The sequence below is a fragment of the Ochotona princeps genome, chromosome 19 (genome assembly GCF_030435755.1).
Source record: "Ochotona princeps isolate mOchPri1 chromosome 19, mOchPri1.hap1, whole genome shotgun sequence".
NCBI lineage: Eukaryota > Metazoa > Chordata > Mammalia > Lagomorpha > Ochotonidae > Ochotona > Ochotona princeps.
Window position 1 is genome coordinate 28,674,232 of NC_080850.1, and position 27,229 is coordinate 28,701,460.

Genomic DNA, 27,229 nt, shown 5'->3' on the forward strand with positions numbered 1-27,229 from the left:
ATCTCTCAGATTTTCATGATTATTTTCTCTTTCCTTAGGAAAACTCAGAAGACAAGAAGGCAAATATCTTGGTTTGAGAGTCACTAAGCATGCTGATAAAAGTAAGATCATTTCATAACCACATTTTCTTCTTCTTTTTTTTTTTGCTCAGCACAAATGAGCTAAGGCAGTTTTTTTTAGATTAGCAAAGCAACCTAAAATGTCATATTTCTTTTCATTAGTGTCACCTTACATAATATTCTGTAGCCTTTGAAATTTCTCTGCCCCTTCGGCTCCCCCAGATCCAGGTGGTTATAAAGTCCTGCTGTTTCTCTCCCTTGCAGCTTATCCTCTCCTTGCCCACATCTCAGGGCAGCGATTTGGCTGAGCCCTTTGTGGGGTATGCTGTGCCTCATCTACTGCTACTGTGCTCTTCCTTGGTGTTTTTCTGCAATGAAAGACACGTTGCACCCTGCAGGTAGGGTTGCCCTCCTAAAGCTGGGATCTGACCTCATCATACCTTAGTCGATCGCACTTTTTTTTTTCACTTTTTTAATGTTATCAACAGGAAAGCACCCCTCCATCATTGTATTAATAATTCTGCTCAGACCATGGGGTTCCAGGGACTAACTCCAGCTTTACTCCACTCCCGTGTGTGTCTTATCCCTATCCTTAGAGACAAGCATGGGATCCAGGCCATCTGGATCCATCTGTCTCTGAACATGTGACTAGCCCGAGATTGAGAAATGAGTCATGTGAATGACCAACAAGGAATCTGTGCAAAACTCTCACAAGATACACTCTCTCCTCCAATGATCACGGAGGCGAAGAACTATGGAGGCTGCATCTATACGGGATACTCCCACAAAGTGCCAGCACTGAGGCCAGGAGAGGTCACACACAAAGAGAAGCTAAAGGGAGGTGGTGGACATCGGTACTAACAACGTAAAGATGCCCCTGAAGTCCCAGACCTGCCATCTTGGATTTACAAATCAGGTGAGCAAAGAAATAAATGCAGGGTTTTTCCCCCCTCTCTGAATTAGTCTCTTTTTTTTATTATTAATTACATTGCATTATGTGACACAGTTTTATAGGCACTGGGATTCCCCCCACCCCTCCCCAAACCCTCTCCCCATGGTGGATTCCTCCCCTTGTTGCATTACCACAGTTCAAGCTCAGCTGAATTAGTCCTCTACACATTTCTGCATGTAGAAGAGACATGAAATGCACAGAATGCCAACATTTAAAATTTTCAAGCAGCTTCTTGTTTTCTAAAGAAAAAAAAAAACCAGAAACTTCTCTAACACAATATTCAAGATTCTAACAAAAGAGACCCAGTTAGCTTTTCAGCTTTAGCTCTCCTTTTAAGACCTCAAGTAGTTCTTTCAAATGCTAAAATCACGATGATCACAGACTGAATACCTGGGGCTAGAATCTCCACAGAACTTATTTCTGTATCTGATGCCACTGCGGGTGATATTTTTTTAAAGTCTGAAATACTCTTCCTCTATGTCCTTCATTACTCAGTCTTACAGCTGCAGCCAGGGTTAAAGGATTAGATGGTAATAATATATTTTACATGACAGCTTCCACATGTACAAAGATCTTGTCTTGCAAGAATTTTACAGGAGAAAAAAAAAAGGAAACTTTTTCCCAAGTTCAGTCTCTTACCACTCAAGTATCTGTTTCGGAATCCAGACCTTTCACAGATGTTTGCAGCTCTGGTCAGAAATGAGAGACTGAGGCTGCCTACCTGTCAGATGCTTAACTCATTCTCCACTTGACCTTAGCCAAAAGGCAGGGAAGCAATGCTTAACTCATTCTAAATGAGGTCACTGTGAAGACTCTGCAATTATACTCCTGGCATTTATCCCAAAGGAACAATTTACACTCACAAAGAAGCCTAAACATGAACCCTTACACTGCAGCAGCTTTATCTGCAATAGTCCCCAACTGAGATGTCCTTCCATGCGCAAAGGGTGACACACACTGTGCTATGCCCATCCAGCAAAATGCACACCCAGCAAGAGTAAAGGACAATTTACTGTTGCATGCAACACTACAGTCCTGAATGCTGACTCAATAGGAAATCCCAAAAGGTTACCTACTGCATAATTCTATTTATATAACCATCTTGAAATGACAAAACTATAGAAATCAAGAATAATTGCCAGTTGCTATTAGGGATGGAGTGTAAGGGGGCAGGTAAGGCATATGAGTATAGAAATAAAAAGACATCACAAGGCTGTCTGGGGACAGAAATACCCTGCACCCCAAATGCACCAACGTCAATATCCTGTTTGTGATGCTCCATACAGTCTTGGAAGATGTTACCCACTGGAAAATCATGGATAAAAGTACATAATAGCCCTCTTGATTATTTTTTATAACTGCACATGGACCTGCAAGTACCTCAAAATAAAAAGTTCAATTTTTAAAAAATGGAACCATATCTCCCAGTTAATCATTTCAAACAATAGGTCTTATTCTAACTGGTAATATAACCTCCAAATAACTGAGTAGCCCTCTTAACAAAACAAAGGACATAGAGAACAACATCATGACGGGTGATGTGAGAGAGACTTTCCCATCCATTGGGGTGCTAAACACCTAAGACATACTAACAAGCTTACTGCCTCAGCCCAAAACACTCAGCTGGCACTCCAAGCGATGGCCCCTCCTCACAAGCGCACAGCCTGGGCTTCCATGGGGGTGACTAACAGCCACCAATCTGAAATCCGATCTGTCTGCCATTTAGATCCATGTGACTCACTGAGGCTGGCTTGCATTCATATCTAAAAATACAGGAAATCTGCAGCCTAAGCAGATTTGGCTCATGGGTTCCTGTGTTTCTGATTTGAACGCAGCCTGTTGGGAGATAGTGGTTTTATGTTTATATCAGCCAGTGGCCAAGGAGGCTCTGCTGCTCAAGTGACAGGGACTAGGTTGAAATCTAGAAGTAAAGAGGATCCTAAGATTGATCTGCTTATACACATTTTTATCTGGGAGTTATATGACACCTCCTCAGGAAAGGCAATGTGAACTACTGCGAGGGCTTCTGCAGGCTAGAATAATGCCCTTTCTTGGGCACTGGGTGTGTCCCATTAAATGCCTGTCCCAAAAGAGGACAGAGGGAGTCATGAGCCATTCAAGACAGTGTAGGGTGTGGAAGTCATATGAGTGACCAAGCGCCACTTAGACTGGCAGCGGCCGAGTCTACAAAAAGGGAGGGCGTGGTGCTTTGGACCACGCAGTTTTAATTTGTCCAGTCTGACTTGGAACCTTCTCCTGTGGTCCCTGTAGTCATGACAACGACAAAGAGGGTGGCTGACTGTTGGGCGTTGGCTCTCAGACACCCCAATTCCTTCCCCAGAAACTATCCCTACTTACAGAGCTGCTGGCATTTCAAAGTGGGTCCTCCCCATCCCCTCCACACCTGCCTGGCCAAGCCACTACTGCACTCACCCATCAGGACACTCAGCAGCTTCTGCACTCTGGAGTTGACCCCCACAATTCGGTAGAGCCCTTGCTCATTGATCCCTGAGAAGAGAAACATGATGATTCAATTAGAGGCACGGTAGGCAGCAGACGAGTGGGGCAACCTAACCAAATGCACTTTTTTCTTTTTTCATTTTCTCAGTCCTTCTAAAAGCTGCTCTAATGAAAGTCCCCTGTCACTCAGCTCAGCTCTGAGCAAAGGAGTGGGATTCGGTACAGCTGTCTAGGATTTCACGGGTGTGCTGCACACCGTAGACCTCATGTTAGCTCAGTCATCAGAGGGGAAAGGAGCTTTCCTCTTCTCTTGCCAAAGGCGGCATCTGAAGACTTTTAGATGTAAAACATACTTTCAAACATGTCACATTTAGTCAGTTTTAACTTACAGAGCCAAAATATGACATGATGAAAAATTCACACGACAAAAGGGACAAATATTTTACAATTTATTTTTACATATAGAATGACAACTTGGAGGTAGGGAATGGTATTCAAGCTGGAGAACTTAGCAAATCCATTCATTTGTAAAGTATGTTTTATAGAAGAAGAGACAGGACAACCAGAGGGGATTTACTTTCAAACATCTGAACAAAGGACAGACCAAGAACTAACACAGCACAGCACTTCTGTTCTTTCTAAGGCATGAATTAGGTCACCACTGTGTCACTGAAAAGAGAGGACAAGAGAGACCAAATGCTTCGAAAGGGTTTTTCTGCTGTTAGCTGCAGGCCTATCATATCTGATGCTTCTCAAATAACAGGTCTCCTCCAGCCTATCTTATTCCCCTGAGAAACACTTTCCAATGAACAAAGTGAATTCTTAAACTCTTTCAAAGGCTTCCTACTACATTTAGACCATCATCAGACCTCCCTATGGGGGCCTACAAGGCCTATGTCAGGGGTGGAAAGTGTCCAGCCACCTAGTCTATAAATTCATTTGGTTTTGTCCTGCCAAAGCAACCGGAGGTGGGACTTGATATTCAACAAGTCTACAGTAGGCAATTTTTAGGTTGATAATTTTGCATTTTATAAATACCCAAATGGCCCTTAGCACAAATCAGATTCCCTGTCCCTGGCTAGCACACTCAAATACCAGCCCACTATAAACACCTGGGCTATGCTTCAACCACATTAGCCTTCCTCCAGCACATGAGGCTCACATCTCATCTCACAGCTTCAGCCTCCGCCACTGCCTGTACCTGAATGTTCTTCTCCTAGGTCTTTTGATCATGCAGGTCATTGCTCAAATGCAACCTTTGCCATCTAACCCATCCTATAACCAACACCACTGGTTAGTCATTCCCTTGTCCTGTTTTCTTTGTACCATATGAAACTATCTGAAATTATCTTTGTCATCGGGTTCCTTGCTTGTCTTTCTTCCTAAAATAGGAATATAAACTCTGAGTATAATGTACTCCGAGTACAGTGATTCTGTCTTATTCACATTTAAATCCCTAGCTCTACATGAGTATAAGGCACATCCTACTGAATGAAACACTTGGCTATACTCTATCAAGGCCAGTAAATACAATGCTTGGGAGCCAAAATGAAATTCTATGGCAGAAATTCAAGGAGAGGCTGACTGTACACTATCTTATGCAAGACCTACAGAGAAGTAGAATTAATCAACAGAGGAAAATGGTCTGGAATAATAGGATTTTATTACTGAAAAGAGTCTCTAAATCATACATATCACCTGACATGGTTATGATTTAAGAGTCCTTAACCAAAACTAAGGGATGAGTCTCAACCTACTGAGTGAAAAAACTTTTATTCAGTCATGAGTCAAGGGCTGGGAAAGGTTTAAAGTGTCTCTACTTCCTTTACCCACGTTTCCCTGAGATTTTACATAATTCCTGCTCCGCTGAAACCTTCCTGATGAATTTCAGGGAATACTGGATGCCTTTTCACCTCTGGTTACCACAGACATGTACATATCCACGCACCGTGGTAGCACAACACTCACTTCCTTCAGTAACTCATGCTGAAACAGCATTTAATTCACAAACTGTGCTCAGTGAAAACAATCTTAGAAGTTACAACACTTTCATCTCTGTTTTGTAGAAGGGAGGGGACAAGGAGGCAAAGGCCAAGACTCCTTCTTCTATTTATTGCATGTCTTTGCTAATTCTAATTGCAAAAAGGTGGCTATCTGAGGTACCGGTAAGCATTTATCTTTGTCCACATTTTAAAATCAGATGTTTCCAACTTGGTTTTGGATACTGAAAATTGAAAGAAACAGGTGGCCCACCTCAACAAGAACTTCATGGGAGGTAGGGGGATGTTTGTTCTGGTCCTAGTTTTAGTTCTATTTTTATGCCTCCACTTTTAGCCATCTACCTCCTATACTCACACTTAAAAAAAAAAAAAGAAAAAAAAGAAACTGTTCTAGGAAAATTACCTTTGTTGGGCCCCATACAATAGCCTAGTGGCTCAAATCTTCACCTTGCAAGCACCAGGATCCCATATGAGCACTGGTTTGCATCCTGGCTTCTCTACTTCCCTTCTAGCTCCCTGCCTATGGCCTGGGAAAGCAGTTGAGGATGGCCCGAAGCCTGGGGACTCTACACCTGCATGGGAGACGCAAATGAAGCTCCTGGCTTCAGAATGGTTCAGCTCTGGCCATTGCAGCCACTTGGGGAGCAAACTAGCAGATGGAAGATCTTTGTCTTTCTCCTCTCTGTAAATCTGACTTTATAATTTAAAAAAATTTTTTTAATTACCTTAGTAATGTAAACTTCAAAAATATTTTGAGGCTGTAGTTATAAAATGACTTTGTAACTAACTTACATATATTTGGAAACTACAGCTATGTGAAATGGATACAAGAGAGGCAGAGGGCAAAAAAGGAAGAGAAGCCACTGAGGACACCGTGAGGCTGCACACAGGAGCTCCCCTCTGTTGAGCCCTGCCAAAGGCTCCATAAGTAATGTAGCTGTTTTTATAACTCACGTTTTTCATGCACATGATTTTAAAAATGCTGCACCCCAGAAAAATGCATTCACACTATATTTCCAGTAATCCCTAGGATTTTTGTTTGTCTGTTTTTTTTAGCTACATGAGTACACTGCTGTTGGTTTAACCAATTTCTCAGACACTTGGCCAGGTTCTGATTTTACACCTTAACAACACCATTGTATAAACATTCTCATCATTCCATCTGTCTTTTCCTTATTTCCTCAAGATTAATCTTCAGCCATTTCATCTTCATCTACTTTAGATTCTCTGGGTATATTATAGCTAGTTTTGCAAGCTGTCTTAACTCTTTGTTTATAAGCAGGTATATATGCAGCAGAAATCAGAAGACATCTTTAGAGAGGTTTCTTCTACATTAAATAATGAGTTTGGAAAGTAACTTTGATGGGACATACAGCAGGCAAAGCTGGTTTCTTTTCTCTAATCTTGTTTATGTCATTACCAAGAAATTTATCTCTCGACTGCTAAGTTACACAGCCTGCCTCTGATTAAACACTTATTTATTGGAAAGTCAGATATACAGAGAAGAGGAGAGACAGAGAGGAAGATCTTTCGTCCATTGATTCATTCCCCAAGTGGCCACAACAGCAGGATCTGAGCTGATCAGAAGCTAAGAGCCTCTTTTAGGTCTCCCAAGCAAGTGCAGGGTCCCAAGGCTTGGGGCCATCCTTGACTGCTTTCCCAGGCACAAGCAGTTGAGAGCTCCTGCTTTAGACCATCATAACAGGGGGAAACACCAACAAAGGCTTTCGTCGCTGGGGAGTTAATGAGTCACTTAAAATTGGAAACTGGCAGGTAACTGCTCTGCCACCTCACCAGATGTATGACCTTCCATGGAAAACAATGCCATCTGTTAAACTACTTTACCTCTGGTTTCCACAGCATGGATGCATTTCCTGATTATGCTGAAGCCAATGCTGTCCAACTGCGCAGCTGAAAGAGCAAGAGAAGGCAGTCAAGTTGCTAGCCGTGCAATCAACCTCAGGATAAGGGTTAATTAAGATGAGGGGAATTAATTGCATGGTGTGGTCATGGATTCTTGCTTTTCTCCACTAAAGATAGGAGAACGGTAATAGCTGGCACAAGACAAGAGCTTACCCTAAGTGCTAGCCTCAATTCTAAACACTTTACATGCATTATTTCATTTTCATTTTTTAAAAATTTGTTTTATTCTCACAGTAACCTCTAGTTGCAGTAATGGGCAAGGTTATCCTCTGAAGAAACCCCAGAACAGTATGACAGGCACCTTTAGATTGCTTTGGTTGCAACAGGAGCTGTCAGACTAACTTGTTTCCCACAGACAGCATGAGTCAAGTGCTCTTTAAATGTTGGCTAAGCGTTTTACTTAGATGATCCCAACTGATCTCAGCAAGTCCCCCAGGCAGAGGTTCCTGGGAGCACAGACCAAGCGACAGACTTGGTGAAATGAAATATCTGGAACAATACTGATGAGCTAAAATGTGGAGTTGAAGTGTAATCCTGCTCAGGTAATCTGAAAAAAACAAAACAAAACAAAACAAAACAAACAAGGAGGGGAATGGAGCAAGAAGAAACAGACAAATGACCCAGAAGCAAACTCAGGTAGCCTCGAAGGAGAAGCTATGTGGAGAGGAACTAGTAAAGCTGCAGAGTCACTCTGTGTGAGAAATTAGCAGGTGCAGAGTTCTCCACCTGCTCCAAAACCCACTCCCTAAACTCCAAAAATATATGTCTACATGAGCATAGTGCCAGTTTCTCACCTGGCAGAGTCTACAAACTCAGCCGTGCTCCTCCCTATGTGTTGACTATCCCATGGTCAGGCACATGAATGAATTCACCAATGACTTCTTTAGAATTTTTAGGGAAAATATACAAAATATAATGTTCTGAGTCAATAATGGAGTATCAGAAAGTAGGAGGGCAAGTATTTATAAGTGATTTGCTGTCATTTCAATATACAGTATTGATGAAAACTGAGTGAAACAAATTCATTTTGGATCTCATGCCAATAAAATATTCCTCAAATTCTTAACAGAAATGAACTTAGATCTAACGGTGATTGCAAAAAAAAATTAACTACTGAGAATAAAATTGATACTATTTTCTTCCACCTTTCTCTTTCCAAAGTAGAACAGGTCCTGGGCTTCCATGCATACTAATTGCTTAGGGTTACTTTTTACGAACACTCTTAGCTCCAGGATCAGACATCAAGCACCAGAACAGAAACAGTAAACTGCTCTCCTGCCTGGAGATTACCTGCTGCACAGGCCATTCTTATTCCTTGAAAATGGTAATGAGTCACTAAAGTGTCAACCCTTGCTTTTCCAGTATGAACCAAATATTTACAAATTGTGGCATTCTAGGCTTTCTCACTAGAATCAGCAAGCCAAACCACAATATTTCTTCCAAACTGAACTCAACAAACTCACACAGTGGACATTTTTCTAATATAACAACTTATAATATACAGGCCAAATACTGTTGAAATCCAGGGAAAGTTCATTCCTGAACCGTTTTACAGACACATAATTTATATATTGTAATGTTCACTCATTTAATTGTACAATAGAATGGTTCCTCACATTATTTGTACAAGTATGCATTAACTACCATACTCTAATTCCAGAATACTTCTGCTCCCCACTCCACCAAAATAAAACTCACACACATTAGCAGTCACTCTTCAGTTTTTGCTTCCTTCCAAACCTGGTAACCATAATTCTAATTTCCTTCTCCAGAAATTTACATATTCTATATATACCTCACATAAATGGAATCATACGAGTTCTTTTTATATCCAGCTTCTTTCCCTTAATCCATGTGGTAGCATGGTGCTTTGTTCCTTTTTAATATTAAGCAATCTTCCAATGCTGAGACACGCCATGTTTAGCTGATCCAGTCATCAGGTGACTGACATATGGGCTGCTTCCACTTCTTGGCTATTAGGAACAGTGTTATCAAGAACATCTGTGTATAAGTCTACCTCATTGTGTAGACACACATTATACTTCTCTTGAGTCTGTAGCAATGTATCTTAGCAGAACAGAACTGCTAGGTCACAGGATCACTCCATGAATCACTGTTTGAGAAACAACCAAACTTTTCTGAAGCAGCTGCATCATTTTACATTCCCATCAGCAACAGAGGAGAGGTCAATACTTCTACTTCCTTGCTCTTCTATGATAGCCATCCTGGTGGGTGTCAAGTGGCATCTCATTGTGGTTTTGATTTGCATCTCCCTACTGACTAATGACACTGTGCATCTTATCATGTTTAGGAGAGATTTTCATTCCTTTAAGCAGTACTCAGAAAACAGAGCTTACTGGAAAGTATTTGTCAAATGGGAAATTATTTTTGGTGCTTAACAAAGTTTCCAACATTTCAACTGTGATTCCATAGTCTCTTTATTATTATTATTATTATTATTGGAAAGCCAGATATACAGAGAGGAGGAGAGACAGAGAGGAAGATCTTCCATCCGATGATTCACTCCCCAGGTGAGCCGCAACGGGCCGGTGCGCGCCAATCCGATGCCGGGAACCAGGAACCTCTTCCGGGTCTCCCACGCGGGTGCAGGGTCCCAAAGCCTTGGGCCGTCCTCGACTGCTTTCTCAGGCCACAAGCAGGGAGCTGGATGGGAAGTGGAGCTGCCGGGATTAGAACCGGTGCCCATATGGGATCCCGGGGCTTTCAAGGCGAGGACTTTAGCTGCTAGGCCACGCCGCCGGGCCCAATTCCATAGTCTCTTGAAGCATTTTTATTCTTCTTTTGAGAGGTGAAAAACAATTTTTTATTTCATTTTTTAATTATTATCATCATTTTATGATACAGTTCCACAGGGCCTGGGACTTCCCCTACCTCCTCTCCTATTCTCCCCCCACCCGCTACAGAGTTCTCCCATATCATTACAACAGCATAGTTTCTCATAAACAGTCATAAATCCATCATTGCAGGCATGGACAATTACAGAGAGTCCAGCATCCCATTGTCAAGCCATATCCATCAGTTTCACTTGATCCAAAAGTAGAGATGTACACTGCACTGTAGCCTCACATCTAGACATGTCAGTCTCCACTACAGTCTCTATAAATGCCAAGTTTAAAGCCACAAAACAAAATCAACAGGGAGAATAATAGAAATTTACAATGCCACGAAGTTAAACAACATGTCACTGGATAGTCTCCATTACATAGTTACAATACATCCCCTTAAATGAAAAAAATACAAAATAAAATCAACAACAGGAAGAAAAACAGAATAACTAATGTGTCGCTGAAGTAATGAACTGTATGATCTATGAGTCAGTGAAGAATTTAAGGAGAAAAAAATTGTTCTGAAGAAATGAAACTAAAAACAAAAAACATCAAAATGTATAAGATACAGTTTCTGCTGATATTTGTGGGTGAGATATATCTCCTGTAGGCAACAAATAGATGGGTTTTGAGTTTTGAATCCAGTCTACTAACCTATGATGCTTGAATGATAAATTTAAGACATTTCCATTCAGGGTTAACATAAATAGGTGGTAACTTGGTCCTGTCATCTTAGCAATGCGTTGTTCATTGATTTAGTCATCTGTTGTTGTAAAACTTGGATGGTCTTCACATTTGCCTTTGGTTTTGGTGGGTGCTATTCCTTTTCTCTGTCAAGAGAATATCTTTAAGTATCATTTGTAGGACAGGTTTAGAAGAGGCGTATTCCCAAAAAAAAAAAAAAAAAAAAAAAAAAAAGAAAAAGAGGCGTATTCTTTTAACCTTTCTTTTCCATGGAAGATTTTATTTCATTCTCAAAGACAAAGGAAAGCTTTGCTGGGAATGTTATTCTGAGCTGACAATTTCATGATTTTAGAATCTGGAATATGCTGCTGTATTCTCTTCTGGGTTTAGTTTCCTGCGAGAGGTCTCCTGTGAGTTTAATTGTCATTCCTCTATATGTCAATTGAGTTTTTTTCATGAGCATATTTAAGGATCTTTCCTTATGTTAGATTGAAGAGGGTTTGATTATCATGTGTCATGGTAAAGACTGCTTTTGGTTAACCTGATTGGAATTCTGTGCTCTTCCTGGATGTTGTTTCCCAATTCTTTCTACAGATCAGGGAAATTTTCCTTTAATATTTCATTAAATACATTTTTAAACCCAGCTTCTCTTTCTGCACCTGCTGGGACTCCCATAACTCTTATATTTGGCCTTTTAATAGTGTCTATTAATTCTTCAACACTTTTTTTTGGCTTGACCCAACTCTGCTTCCAGCTTTTTGATTCTTTCCTCATTGTGACAAGAGATCTCTTCCAATTCTGAGATTCTTTCTTCTGCCTCCTTCGTAGGATGATAGTCAAAGAAGTCTGCAAAGCAGGAACCACCAAGGTGCACAGAGCTCTGGGAGCTGAGGATGCTTCTGAACCCAGATATCTTGAGTGGATCTGTGAGCATGGTTTTATTCTACAGTTCAATGATTTTTTATTCTGGATAAAGCCCATGATTACTGACAAGAGTCTTGAAAAACTGAAAAAACATAACAAACTGAAAGTGATGGCTCCAGTGGCAGAAAACAACTCATGCAAAGTCATCCAGCACAACTAATGGAAGACAGAACTACTGTCTTCTGAGTGGACACAACCCCATAGAAGCAAATCAGCAGGTGAGCCTTTGTGGTGGTAAGGCCGGAAGTGGGATCCTTTCCTGGGAAAGTAGCAGAAAAACTCCAGCATTCCATTCTGAATAAATATTCCTCCTTTTGTTTTCTCAGTGTTAAAGGCTCTCTAATCTGCTTGAAACAGGCAAACTTCTTTTTCTAGATCAAGCACAAGTAATGCTGCATTAACATTATATCTTACTTGATTAACCTCAAGCATAATATATCATTTGTAAATTGGAAAATCAAGTGTTTGGAGTCAAGGAAACTCTGCTACCCTCTAAATGTATTCAAGCTACATACTGATGTAATTACCTACAACTTTTATACAAACAAATAGCATTTTTAGAAATGGAATTCACATCAGCTACCCCAACAGGGAACTCATGAAACACAGTTTAGCAGGCACTGCCTAAATCTGTTAACTGGAACTGAGACAAGTTATACACTGTCTACCCTGTTTCTATCCCATCTTCCTGGCACTTCCCCATCCCCATCTGTCTTTTCTCCCCCAACCCCGGCCCCCACAGCAAGCATACAGTTTGACTTTTATTCACATCTACTCAAGTTTCTTGCTGACATCATGATTATGTTACTAATAATTAACAAGCTCTTTATTAGTTAACATGGACTGAGTCCCACTAATGCAGTGTGCCCAGAGCCAGATCATTAGACCTGATCTCTGTGCACTGGGTACATAATCTTAGTTAATTGAGATCTCCTAGGCTGAAAGGAGAATTCCCACTAAAAGGTTTAGAACACCAACCCCACCAAGCCGAGTCTGCTAATGACAGAAAACTCTGAGTGGCCTGCCAGATGGAAGCGGCTGTCCTTAATCCCCTCCAGCAGGTGATTTGGTTCTTTCACTGAGCCAAGGCTCAGAAAAGGTCAGGGATTTATTTGCAATTTCTGTATCCTTATAATCTCCAGAAATAATCTCTCATTAAATATCTACTAGGCTTGCATGATTCCCTTAATTTAACTCACGATGAGCTCTTGCAGGGCTGTTGGCTTCCAGCCTCAGCCTGCACTGTCATACAGTGAAGGCGGAGACTGGCTTATCTTCCACCTGCAGCCTTAAGTTCAGGGCTGCTCAGGCTGACTCGGTGCAATTCCCCAACAGTTGCCTTATAATGGATGTGCGTAGAGCTAGCACCAGAGACCTCCAGAGTCATAACCTTGCCACCCTCCAAACTGTCCTTTTAACATCTGAAGACTTCCCCGTTGAGGATGGCAAAGGCCAAGGCTGCACAAATCCATTTTCTCCAAGTTTCAGTGGGGAGAACATGAGGAAACATGAGAGAATCCTGGCCACCTGAGGGGCCTGAAGACAAACCACAGACATGGGACAGGATGCCAGGGAGCCTGAGTTGAGACTTCCATGTCCATGGCACAAACTCCAGGGGCTGGTGCTGGTTACAGCCACAGACTGACTGCTATGGACTTAAACAAACACCATACTATAAAGTACAAATGACGTTTTGTCTAGAAGGGAGTGGGTGTACCAGGTGAAACACATGGAAGTTATGACTTATCTGTAACATCCAAAGAGTCACTGCCATGCTCAGCACCTCTGGTGCCTAAAGTCATCTCTCCTGGCTCTTTCCACTTCTTGTATGAAGGGGCAAACATCACCCTAGCACAGTATCCTTTTTTCATTTCCAATCACCTACTCATCCCTATTCAAATGATCCCCTCAGTTCCACCTCCTAAAATCTCTGGACACCAGCTCTCTCCCTCATTACCACACTCTCCTGGTCCTGTACCATTTGCTGTTGGGATGACCAGAGGGCCCGCAAAATGGACTTCCTCACGCTCCTCCTTTTGTTCCTTCTTGTGAGTGCTTCACACTACTGTCCTCAAGACCCTGCTTGCCATCTCTCTACAGCACTCCCTGCTGCTCTCCAGAGGATGAGCCAAATCCTGAGCAAGACCCAAAAACCAGCATGACCCTACTACAGCCTACACACTCGGGCTTTCTTGGGTGGTGCCCTACTCCAGGTTTCAGCACTAGACACGTGGCCTAGTTTTCAAAGTATGTTTAATTGACCAGACTTTGCATAAAATGCAGATTTTTCCTGGAAGACCCTTGATTCAAGTAAGACAGCCCTCCCCCATCAAGTGTCATTTCCTCAAACAAGCTTTCCCTAACCTCCTTGTCTAGGTTGACAGACTCACTGCATACCGGGATGGGGCACCACCAATCTCCTTCGGCATGACCATGAGTTTACATTCACTTGTGTAATTCTGTGGAAGCTGTCCACCTACAATGCTAACATGGAAACTCACAAAGGCAATGGGCCATGCACAGCGTTACTTACTCTACTCACTATGACATTTCTTTCACTGTCTATTACAGGACTGTTCAGGAAGCAGAAAACTGAGACAACGAGAGGCTGGTTTTTCACTTTGGGCTAGTGGATAGGCAACTGATAGTTTCTCTGAAGGACAGTGTGGTATAGGGTGGTAAATTCCCAAAGATATAAGTCCTGTCAAAGTAAATGAGTTATTTAGCTTCTGGTCCTCAACATTTTCATCTTTGGTGAGGACATAAAGGTTAAATAAAGATATGAATGGCCTGATGTAACCACTTCCTTCCTGTATCAATACAAAGTAGCATTGCCCCTGAGCAGTAAGGCCCAAGAAAGAGCCTCAGAGAAATGAAAACTGAAAGCTGTGCAAGTCACGACATGAAACAGAGCAGACAAACCAAGTTTAAGCTTCCTTGGATACTTTCTGTTTGTCCTTCGAAGCATTCCCTTCGCTGAGCAGTATGTGGTGTGACTCTGAGGTTGCGGGAAGCTCTTCCATATTATGCTCACTAGGCACCTAACCAGGACTGCGATTCAAGAAAGCCCCTGAAAGCAAGAGCATTCTCCCCTATGCTGCATGCTGCCCCAAACCTGAGATTCTTCAAGTCCAAGAGCTGCTTTTCTGAAAACCACTCACTTGCTCTCACTGAATTCCAATTCTTTAGAATACCAAGAAATTAAGCAAGAAGTAGACAGATGATTAATTTTGAATGGAAGAAACCTTTTTTTTTTTGTGCTACAGACAGACTAACAGACATCCAGTACACGAAAGCTAGACCCACCCAGAAGGTACCCTGGTTGTGCACGCCAGAAATTGTAACCAAACCACCAGGAAACAAGTCTCTTCCCAAAGCAGGAAAGCTAATCTACTGAATCAGTCTCAACATAAGACAGAATGGCTGCTTTGCCAAAAGCGTGTATTCAACAGGTTTTTCCTACTTTGACATTCTCCACCTCCAGGAAGCACATTCAATTTTCCTTTGACTAAAAAAATCTAATAAGTTATTTTGTGGGATAAGTGGGATTTTCTGAAAGCACTGGATGTTTGTATAAAAACAAGAAAACAGAGAAGTAAAGGAAACATTTGCTTTTTTAAAAGAAAAAAAACTTTTTTAACTTTTTTTTTTTTAAATAAAGTACACTGATAGTACCAATGTAATGGCTCAATAGCTCCTTCTTTTTCTTAATGGCTCTCCTTCTCTCCGTAGAACTGCTCTGCCTTTCCAAAAAAAATAAAATAATGAAAAATACACAGACATTAAGAAGAGAGCAATAGGCCTGGTGTGATAGCGTAGTGGCTAAATTCTTGCCTTGCATGTGCCAGGATCCCATATGGAAGCTGCTCCACTTCCAATCTAACTCCCTGACTGTAACCTGGGAAACCAATAAAGGATGGCCCAAATTCTTGGGATCTTGCACGTGCATGAGAGACACAGTAAAAGCTCCTAGCTTATGGCTTTAGATTTGCATTAGCTGCAGCCATGGCACATCACTTGGGAAGTGAACCAGCATACAAAAGATCTTTCCGTATCTCCTCTCTGTATATCTGCCTTTCCAATAAAAATTTTTTGATAAATTTTTTTAAAAGAAATAGAAAATTTCATCAACTGGCTTACTTCTCAGAAGTGGTCAAAGCTAGCAGACAGACTCAATCCAGGTCTCTGACAAAGGTAGCAGGGAGGCTATCACTTGGGTCATTACTACTACCTCCCAGGGTCCCCATGACCAGGAAGCTGGAGCCAGAGCTGGAGCTCAAACACAAGCACTCGGAAGTGGCACACAGGCATCTTAGCAGAGTGTTAACTTCAAGGCCAAAGGCCCACTCCCTGCTGCTCCCTTTTAAACACAGATGAGTCTGAGGATGATGTGAAGTCTCTGTGAGCAAGTCAAGCACTTCTCAGAACTGTACCATTTTCCAATGTGATTTGTTCCTTACAGCCTTGCCTACATGACTTGTTCTGAATTTACTCAATTTCAGTGCCACTAAAATCCAAAAAGAAAATACCACATTGCACTGAACACAGAATCCACCTGGAAAACAACAAAAAAGACTTCACTTGCTCACACACCCAGAGAACCTGCGCCAGGGGGACTTACAGCCTTTCTCCCAATCCTGAGAAACCCCCCCCAGTTAGCCACGGGTTCCCTGGGCTGTGGCTTCTGGCAAATTCCACTCTCAGTGGCAGCTCCCAGAATTTCTTAGTAGCACCCTGTAAAGTTGGCAAATTGGTTCTCAGTTAGGCAAATGTGGATTCTCAATTTGAGGTTTAGCCTCAGCCAGTCTTTAATCCCAGATCAGCCTCCCAGCATGCTCTGCTACCTTCTGAGTCTTACACTAGACCACAGGAGAGTGTGCCCTCTGACTGGTATGCATGTGAGGAGGACACACTAACATGAACAGCAACTGAAGTCACAGGCAGAAGGAGCGTGGGTGGAAAACAACAGGAGCTTCAAAACCAGATGGGCCTGGATTAGCAAGCAGCTGCTGCCACCTCTGGCTGGTCATGACCTTAGCTGAGTTGCTTTCTCTCTGAGACCCACCTTCTTCATCTATGCACCAGAGGTGCTGTGAGGGTCAAACAAAACTGAAAACTACTGTGATTGGTTTAATATTCAAAAAAATGTCCTTTACCAGTACTATGAATATTAGGATATAGTTATAACACAGCACATAGTGTGTAGTAAGCAATAATGTACAATATTATACTAACTGGGTCAAACTTTCCAGTCGACAAAGTATTTTTCAAGCCCAAATTCATGCAATTCTTACGATAACCCCATGTGGGCAGATGTTGCTACTCTTCACACTAATAATTTCTTGCTATGTTTTCACACTAATGAGCATAATGAGGGCTAATACATTACAGTTGATAAAAATAAATGAATCAGGTAGTGCTTATTCAATTTTCCCAGCATCTTGGCTAATTTTTATGTTGAGAAAAGCCAGGCTCATGATGTTAAGTGGTAACTACCCTGCCTGTACCAGGAGCCAACACTTGCTGAGCACAGGCTGTGTTGCTCTGGGCAGTGCACTTATATGCTCGGTCCTTCTTATCGTTACCTGCAGCATCCCTGCTTGGCAGACAGGAAACAGAGGCTCGGTCAGGTTAAGGACCTTCTGCAGGATGACAGTGTGCGTGAGGTTTGGAACCGGGATTCTGACTCAGACTGACCCAGTGCTCGACCTCTTCCCCTCTACTTCCTGCAGCAGTTCACAACACTGAGATCAGAACTAGGTGAGGGATCCTGACATTTCAGTTCTAGTAGCAGGTCACAACTCTGCAGACAAGAGAAGGAGACAGGTCTTGCTGCAATGCAGGTCCTAGCTCCTCTCCCAGAGATGATGTTTCTGTAGGTGTTAAGAACTCCACTTCAGGAAACACTTCAAGTAAACACCAAAAAATTAAAACCACTATCCCCAAAGAAACCACAAGCTTGGTTCTCAACAGAATCAACTGGCAATATCCATACTGCATTCTTCACATCCTCTTAATGATTCACCAATGTGACACGGCCTAAAACAACACCCATTTGTGCCACTGGTGGTATATGACATAATTCCAAGTACTCCCAAGCAGAAATTCCTAACAGTGATAGACATGTTTTAATGACTGCTAGCGAGCTACTGATTTATCCCACACAGCATGATGAGGGTACTTCAAAAGGTGCATGGAAATCAAATTGAAAGAGAACATTTTTGGTGCACAAGATCTCTGGAAAATCATGCACAGTTTTAATGTAACATGTTTTCTTAAACTTTGTGAAGATTTCTCATATAATTCCTTTTTAAATAAACTGAGGTTAAAAAAAAAGATGACCTTAGCCTGGCACAATAGCTCAACGGCTAAATCCTGACCTTGCATGTGCCAGGATCCCATATGGACACTGCTTCACATCTCAGTTGCTCTACTTCTGATCCAGTTCCTTGCTTTTGGCCTGGGAACTCAGTAGCAGAGGATGGTCCAAAGCCTTGGGACCTTGCACCCTTGTGGGAGACCAGGAAGAGGCTCCTGGCTCTTGGCTTCAGATTGGCTCAGATCTGGCCACTTTGGCCATTTGAGAGTGATTCAGCAGGCGGAAGATCTTTCACTCCATAAAATATTATCTGCCTTTCCAATAAAAATAAATAAATCTTTTTTTAAAAAAAGCTTTAAATGATGAACTGACTACCAAAAAAACCATAAGTGAATAATAATAGTGGTCAGGTATATGAAAACTATCATGATGTAATACACTAATAACATAATTCACAAAGTCCAAATGTGTCTCAGACCCAGGACCTATATTCTACATGTTAAAAGCAGAGATTGGATGGTTTTATATTCTAATACTAAAATGTGTGCTCCAAATCATCTTTGATCATTTCCTTTCCCCCTACTCCTTCAACTCACCCAATAATTAACCCACTGACCAGTCCTGTCAAAAACAATTAAAATATCCAGAATCCAACTATTTTTCATCATGTCTACTGTTAACACCTTGAATCAAGTCATCACCATTTTTTGCCTGAACTACTGAAATTAACTCCCAATTCTTTCTTTTTTTAAAAGATTTACTTATTTTTATTGAAAAGTCAGATATACATAGAGGAGGAAATACAGAGTGGAAGATCTTCTGTCCATTGATTCACTCCCCAAGTGGCCACAACAGCCAGAGCTGAGCTGATCCAAAGCCAGGAGCCAGAAGCCAGGATCCTCCTCTGGATCTCCTACACAAGTGCAGGGTCCCGAGGCTTTGGGCCGTCCTTAACTGCTTTCCAGGCCACAAGCAGGGAGCTGGATAGGAAGTGGGACCGCTGGACATGAACCTGTGCCTATATGGGATCCTGGCATGTGCAAGGCTAGATCTTTGTCCGTTAGGTTACTGCGCCGAGCCCTCCCAGTTATTTCTACTTCTGCATCCTACAATTTTTCCCACAGCAGTCATCTTAAAAAAAAAAAGGAAAGAGAAAAAACAACATACAGAAGCAGCACATGTCATTCATGTGATCACAACTCTCCAGTGACCCCATACAGCATCTAGCACACATGTTGTTTCCTGACCTCAGATCCTCATATGGTCTTGTGCCACTCTCCTTTGGCTGCCTCCTAACAAGTCACAACACTTCTTTCCTGACAGTCCTAGAATGCAACAAGCTTAGCCCCTCCAACTCAGGGTTTCTGCATATTTGAGTCCTTCTGTCAGCAAAATTCTCTTGGTTCAAGTGTCTCCGATGAACCCTTTCTTGCTGGAGGTAGGTAATGCAGCTGCCCGTTCCCATCTTTCTCACTTGTTTGTGTTTCTCCAGTGTGCTTATTCTGCACCTACAATTACAGCTTTGTCCCTTTGCTTACTATTTGCTGTCAGTTTCCCTCAACACTGTGAGCTCCCTTAGAGCGGAATTTCAACCTGCTTTATACATTACTGCATTTCCATGAAGCTGCTTTATTCATTACTGCATTTCCAAGATGGTTTTCTAAGTGAGGGAACAAATGCAATCCACATTTTCGTGAACTGAGACCCCAGGAACCAGAAGGTAAAGTCCTGAGGCCTGAGGAGCCTCAAGGGGATGAGCAGCTGGCTGAACACGAGGGACCTTCTGGAGCTCAGGTCCCTGCATGGCAATCACAAGACCACAGGACAGGGATCATGCACTTCTGATGCCTAGGCAAGACAGCACTCAACACACACTCGTCCCTTGTCTGTCGGAAACAAACACACAGAAAACTAAGCTGGAAGACATCTACAGTAAGAAAGCAACACAGGCAGCAGCAGGCAAAGAGATAGCAATCTTTGGCTGGCCTGAAATAAATCCACTGGCTGCCAGCCCGGGTCAAAGGAGGACCCAAGGCAGCTGTAAAGAACGTTCCAATTCTCGGAAAGACACAGCAAGCCCAAGTGGCAGGTCAGATTCTCTGGCATCACAGGCTGAGGGCTACACATCCACCTGAGAGGGAAGGCACCCTTCATGGTGGGCTTTTACAGCTCCACCTTAAAATTCCAAACCAGAACAGCAGTGACAGAGCAGGGCTTAACACACGCTGCACTAACCCCAACCTGCTTAGTCAGGATCATTTGTCTTCTGCACAGATCTTGACATGCTGAGAATGAATTACAGTCCCATGGCCTCAATTCTCTTCTGCTTTGAGGCCTGGGAGGTTTTGCACTAATTTCTCAACCAAACCTGATCTTCCCCAGCTGTGGAAGGAGGAAGTGCTTGCAAAAGAGAAGCAAGTTCCTCTCATCCACTAAGATCCCTTTCTTGTCTTCATCCACCTGTCCTCTCACTGTGCAATACTCTACAGACTTGGAATGAGGCAGATAGTTCTTGGGTCACAATAAACCGTAAGACAGCAAAGGGCAGGGAAATGATTCAGACTCAGAGACTTCTGACAAAAGCCGTGGTATCACCACAAACTGGCTGTTGATATGGCCATATCCTGCCTCGTGGATCTATTTCCTTCATTGGTAAGATACAGATGCTATGAAAACTAAATAAGGCAATGAAAACAAAAGCACACTAAGAGGTTTTGAAGAGGCTGTGCAGTGCCACACCTCTATGTAGACAAGGTCTGATTTGGCTATAACATTGATGTTATTAATATAGCAGAGGGCAACAACAATTTGCTTATAACATCAGGCACCAGAAGGCAACAATGTCCTTCCTAATCTTATTTAACCTTTCCAGGAAACCAGTATGTAAGTATCCAAGCTATCTGCATCTTACAGAAATTAATCTGGAGAAATTAGTCCTGGAGAAATTAATCCCCCAAAGTTATGTCCTCGGTAGGTTGTGAACCAGGAATTCCAACCTCTGTGCATCAAACACCAGACTCAACACTAACCACTACTCAATACCACCTCCCTGGTTGGGAACAGTAGTTTCTAGGCTCTAATAAGCCTAGCATGCAGAATGGGACATGCATGCTCTGAAAATTCTAGTGGGAATGGGAATAATCTTGAGTGTGACCACAACTTGCACTCATGATGAAGCCTGAGCTGTCACATCTGTATATGAGATCAGTTATATCATCCATCTCACCAAGTTCTTATGAGGATCAGTTCTTATGAGGATCAGATGACCAAATACATGGCAAACACTGACTATGCTGCCCAGGATATGGTATCTGTTCAGTAAACGTCACCTAGGGCTGCACTTGGTGTTACTGGGAGAAATTCTTTGGTTTCCATCTCAACAACTCCTTCCACTGAAGAAGCTAAAAAGGCAGCCAGGGACCTGCTCACTAATGCCTGGCTGAAGCACAAACTCAGATGCCAGAGGATGGTTTGCACCTGCCCAGGCTGCTGCCTGCGTCAGTACAGAGCCCATGCCTGCCATCAACGGAAAGGGAGACATAAGCCAGGGTGGAGCCACACACTGGCTGTATCCTTTAGCCTAAAGCTGGCTGTGAGCTATGATGGATTTGTAGATGTCTGACAACTAGAATGTGTCTGACTACCCAGACAAGTCCAAGGAACATCATCACCAGGCACGTCTTTGAGGGGTGAAGTCTCATCAAACCAAACAGCTAGGACCCTATCACTGCAAAACAAGTTGTTCCTTCTCCTTCCTGTCTCCAGCCCCTGGCCCACCAGAAACAGTAAACACAAGGCTGGCTTCTCTTGGCACAACTCAAGGGAATCCAAGATTCAGGTAGGCCACACAGCTGTGCTGCACAGGCAGCTCATGAAGAAAAGGGGAAGCAAGGCAGCCCAGACTCCAAGCTAGAATGACAGTATCTCGTCCACCTGTGACTCTGAATATGACAGCGGTGGCCACAGAAGCCTGCATAGACTGACAAGGGTCAAGAAAGGTGTGGGGGAGCTGGAAGTAACACTGGCAGGGTGTGTGTGTGTGTCTGCTGTCACCTGGAGCTGGCAGGCGAGGATGGAAAGCTGGAGGGGAAGGTGCCTTCAGCTGACTGCCTCGTGGGCGAGTGCACAGGAGGCCAGGCCACCAGACCCACTAATGCCCCCCTCCTTCTCAGGTTTAACAGGGGAAATGTTCTATTTATAAGCCACCCGACCAGTGGGGACCTGGCAGCTCGGATGGCTCTGATGCCAAAGGGATCCTGGTTACCAGCGGCCGCTTCCTCCTGCCTCTCGACTGTGGGTATTCTAACAGCAAAAGGCCAAAGGTGACTGCAAGCGAAACAAAGAAAAAGAGGGGAAAAAGCCCTCAGCTGCTTCCATGAATGGGTGAATGTGGTACTGCCTGCAGGCTTCAGAAACTCTTTAAAAATAGTCACCCTATGCAGGCCATTAAAGCTTTCCCAGCAATCTTCAAGAATGGATCCCCTTTGCTGTTTGACAGATCAAGGGGAGATGAGGCTCAGAGATGCAAGGAATTAGGCTCTCAAGAGGCACAACAGCAGGCAGACCATGGCGGTGATGCCCGGTCCATCCTCTCTTGGCCTTTAATGTCCTTACAAAACAAGACAAGCCTTACCAAAACACCATTGGGGAGTCTGATCTAAAGGACAGCCCAAAGATTGATGAGTAGATGAAACAGACACAACACAAAAAGCACCCCCACAGTGCTGCGGGTCTCTGAGGGCAGGGAGTGGACCACGTTCAGGGGCAGACCCCAGGAGTCTAATGACTGAGACATGTGACCCTGACTCTCCCAGCATGGTGTGAAGGATTTGAGGAGCCACTGAGGAGTCTAACAGGATGCCTCCTAAGAAGGAATATGGGATGGCCTTTCAGCAGCAAAAAACCACGGGGCTGGTGATAAAATTCCTTCTCATTCCATTGGGTGTCATTATAATCCAAGAGGGCACAACACAGATTGCATGTGTATCAAAAGCAGCAGGAGGAAAAATGACCTCAGCTATTAGGCAGGCTTAGCTCAGCTCTCTTACTTCTTTTTAATTTTATTTTGGAGATTCATTTATTTGAAAGAGTAAGAGGGGAAGAGGCAGAGAGAAAGGAATCTTTCATGCATTGGTTTAACTGCCTAGCTGGCGCCGACAGCAAGGGTTGGGCAAGGCCCAAGCTAGGAGCTCCACCTGGCTTTCCCACATGGCTGTCACAGCCCCAAATATTTGAACTATACTCTGCAGCTTCCTCGTGCATTTAAGCAGGGAGTTGGATTGGAAGTAGAGCAACTGGGACTCCTACCAGTGCCTACAGGATGCCAGCACTGCAAGCCTATCTCCCCTACTTCTTAACTGTGCTACCTTGACCTCTGGAAGTCCATTTGCTCATCTGTAAACTTGGCTGTTGCCAACAGTATTTTTTTCAATTGGTAGCTATTTGTGTAATACTTTCAGGCTGGCTGCCAAAATCTTTTGTTGTCTCAAACAGACAGGAAAACACACACACACACACACACACACACACAAAACCACAAAAAAAAAAAAAAAAAAAGAAAAAAAACCTTCATTTTACATTAAGGCCAGAGTTAACCAACTATACTCCATGGGCCAAATTCACCACTTTCAGTTTTGTAAATAGAGTTTGGTTGGCAAACACCCACCCCTATTTATTCCCACATTGCCCACACTGTAAGGGCACAGCCGAATCCTCCAAAATTGAACATAGTTGCCAGCTAGTCCTTTACTGAAGAAGCTGACCCCTTTGCTAAGAAGCACAATCTAAAAAATTAGGAGATTTACAAGTGCTCATGTGCCCTGTCTGGTACACATTCAACTGAAAATGTTTGGGACTATCTCCCAGGGTCTTGGGCAACATGGCTGTGAGGAGTACACTCATGAGGATGAAACGAACACGCATAAGACTGGACAGGAGTATGCCTATCTCCTTTCTCTCTCCCACTGCTCTTGTCACAGTTGTGTCACAGTTTTGCCGCATCTGAGTCACTAGCACAGCCGAATGATGAGAAGAATAGCAACCAAGAGTACCAGGGCACTGACGAACTATCAGGCCAGGTACTACACTCAACTTCAATCCTCAAGACAGATTTATGAGACACAGGCACTATTATCCCCATTTTACAGAAATGTAAATGGAAGCTCAGAGAGCAACACACAGGTTCCCCAGTCAGGCTTGTAGCATGATCATCTACACTGCTCAAGCAGAATTTGCCACATGAACAGCTTTTATTCCACATGGCAGAATCTTCCCACAACAAATGATCTCAGCTATGTAAAGAATGCATAAAGCTGTTTAGATCAATGTTATTTGTAACAGCAAAAATCTGTGAAAGACATCTAGAGCCCAACAACAGGAAATGCTTCAACAAATTAGGATGTAATCCTGTAACACAATGTTAAACAATCACCCCAAACCATACTTATAAACTCTTCAGGATATACAAGAATCATGTTAAAGAAGACTGTAAGTAAATTCATGCAGTATAGAGTCTATTAAAGCAAAAATGCATATAAGACATTGTGTGTCTGTGTTGGGGGCGGGGTGAGCAATGGCAAGAAGGAACTGCGCCTGCAAATATAGATGATTTCTACCAAATTTTTGAAAGTCATTCTGCTACAGTCCCCTAATATTCTGCAGTGAGTTCTTATAACTAGAGAAAATATAGTCTTAAATCTGCCATAACAGTAAGTAAGGCACACAGTCTCAACGTCCAGACTCTACAGATGACCAGATTTAAGTCAAGTTTGTGTTAAAAAACCTTTTCCCATCACTGTGTTTTCCTCTGTCTCCCAAGGTGAATAACACATTTCTGCATGATCCTCAGCAATGAAACACAAAAGACGCTTTTAAAACTACTACGATGATTTACAATAAACCGGAATGAATGTAGGGACTAAGACTGGGAAGCAAAGTGGGTGTACTGCATTTTCTTCTCTGGGGAGGAAAAAGGGTAGGAACTTTCAAATTTTTTGTTTGTTTGTTTTTAAGCCTATCCAGCTTACATGGAATCCATTCTGAACTCACAGGGGAATCCTTCAATTCTGGGCATTTTGTCTGTATACTGGGTGTGTCTGTAGACACTGGATATCACTGACCCAAGGGAGTTGGACCATCTACTGACTCCCAGTGGTCTGAACCTATCCAGGAGATGCCTGTTCATGCAGAGAAGTATTCATACAGCTCTGTCCAGCTCTGGACCAGCTCCTATGAACAACTCGCAAAGGTGCTCACTGAAGAGCTGTGGGAAGTGGAAACTCCTACAGTTTCATCCAGAGCACAAACAAGAAAGTGTTATACAACAGTATCAAGTGGAATGAATGACAGCAAGCCATCTCCAAAAGCCATATGGTCAGCATGACGCGGGTCCTGGCATGCACCAGGAGGCATGCCTGTAGCAATGTGGCATATGCCTTTGACCGTCTTCCAAGTAACCTATGGGACTTGCATTAACGAGCCACATGGGGGAGGGTGGCACCCTGGAAGCAGGATAGGGGTCTGAGGCCGTGCTCTCAATCTGTCAGACTCCAGCCTTCCAACAGTTGGCAAAGCAGTGGGAAAGCAGCTCGTCTGCAAACCACCTTGTCCGTTCAGAGGCACACAGGCAATGGCATTGATCGCTTCAAAGCTGAGGCTTGGCAAAGACCGACTTAAAAGCCCGTCCTTCTCTAACTCCCACACAGAACAGGTCCATCCTCTTTGACAGGTTTCTAACTGTCCCTCATGTGCACCTACAGGGGAACAGCAGCCTGAGCCTGACAACACATCATTTCCTGGCTTCTCCTCCTGCTTCTGACCTAGGCTTATTTCAAAGGAGAAAAGAACCAATGGTCAGAGAGTCTCACAAGCATAGCCACAAGGTAGGGTGTGGAGAGGAAGGTTCAGAAAATATGCATTAGGAGGGCAAAGAAGTCTACAGAGACTGGGCTGCAGCTTTCTCTCCCATCACCAAGTCCTGTCCTCTGCAATAATAAAGGCAACGGGTCAGAAACAGGTGTCAGACTGCCAGACTGATTCAGGTAGGCATCACTTCCTTAGTCAAGAAGCTTAAGAAACAACCAACCATACTGCTTTCCTTCCACTACTTATATTCTCACTTTCCCCTTCCAATTTTTACTGGAAAAGAGTTTAACCAACCAGACAACTCACTGTCATGGATATACAATGTGACGGGAGTCAACCCATGGAATCTGTTAGCAGCAAGGTCCATGCTGAGAGACACGTAGGCTGACAAGTAGCAGCCTGTTGTTCTTTTTTGGGAAGGGGATGGGAGGGGTAGTCAGATATACATAGAGGAAGAACATCACCTTGAAACTTTTACGGGAAAAATTAGCAAGCTGAATGGCAAGAGCAGGTGGGCACCCAGGAGCTGACACGTAAGGCTGGGGAGGCTGTGGATCTACCACTACGGAGAACAAAATGACAGCATACTCTTGACTAGCAATTCTTCCAGCAGGTATTTTCCAGATAAATTCTCACAGATGTTCAGTGTGCTGGTGTTAGTGCTGAGACGGAACTGGGGCTTCAGAAGACTGAATATACCTTTATAAAACCAGACACATATCTGACTTTCCAATAAAATGAATGTTATAAAAAAAAACTAGACACACAATGCTGCACACAGGGTACGCAGTGGTCAGAAGTCATGATCTAGAAGCCCACAGAAAAACAAAGATCTCCTAACACAGGGCTAAGGGAACAAAGCAAGATGCAGAACAAAACATACAACCATTTATATAACTTAGAATATAGGCAGATAAAAGCCACACACTTTAAAACTACACATTATGGTGGTCTACAGGGGCAGAGAGCAATCTGAGTAGAGAAGACAAGAGGGAAGGAATGAAAAAATGAAATAAAAAAAAACTAATGAATGAGTCAAGGAATCATAATGCTATGAGCAGGGGGAGTAATTCAACTCACCATGTCTGACTTCTAAGCAGAGAATGAGGAATAAATGAGGAAAGGAAAAAGGTTCTGCAAAATATGTTAATATATCTATCAGCTGCCATACCCTCCTTGGCAACCAGACCACTTGGAAA

General features: G+C 43.0%; 1 protein-coding gene and 1 long non-coding RNA gene across 7 annotated transcripts in view; one reads left to right on the forward strand and one right to left on the reverse strand.

Moving 5' to 3' along the window:
* Positions 1–27,229, reverse strand: part of ARHGAP26 (Rho GTPase activating protein 26) — a 412,073-nt gene that overhangs the window by 162,295 nt on the left and 222,549 nt on the right. For all 6 annotated transcript variants that reach the window (XM_058677831.1, XM_058677832.1, XM_058677829.1 and 3 more), the window contains exons 13-14: positions 7,317–7,382; positions 3,445–3,519 (exon numbers count right to left, since the gene is read on the reverse strand). In XM_058677831.1, coding sequence (XP_058533814.1) covers positions 3,445–3,519; positions 7,317–7,382 — 141 coding nt within the window. The remainder of the gene's footprint in view (positions 1–3,444; positions 3,520–7,316; positions 7,383–27,229) is intronic.
* LOC131482680 (uncharacterized) lies at positions 808–12,467 on the forward strand. The gene is made up of 3 exons (XR_009247229.1): positions 808–975; positions 11,753–12,066; positions 12,175–12,467. It is a non-coding gene; the product is annotated as an uncharacterized LOC131482680 (long non-coding RNA).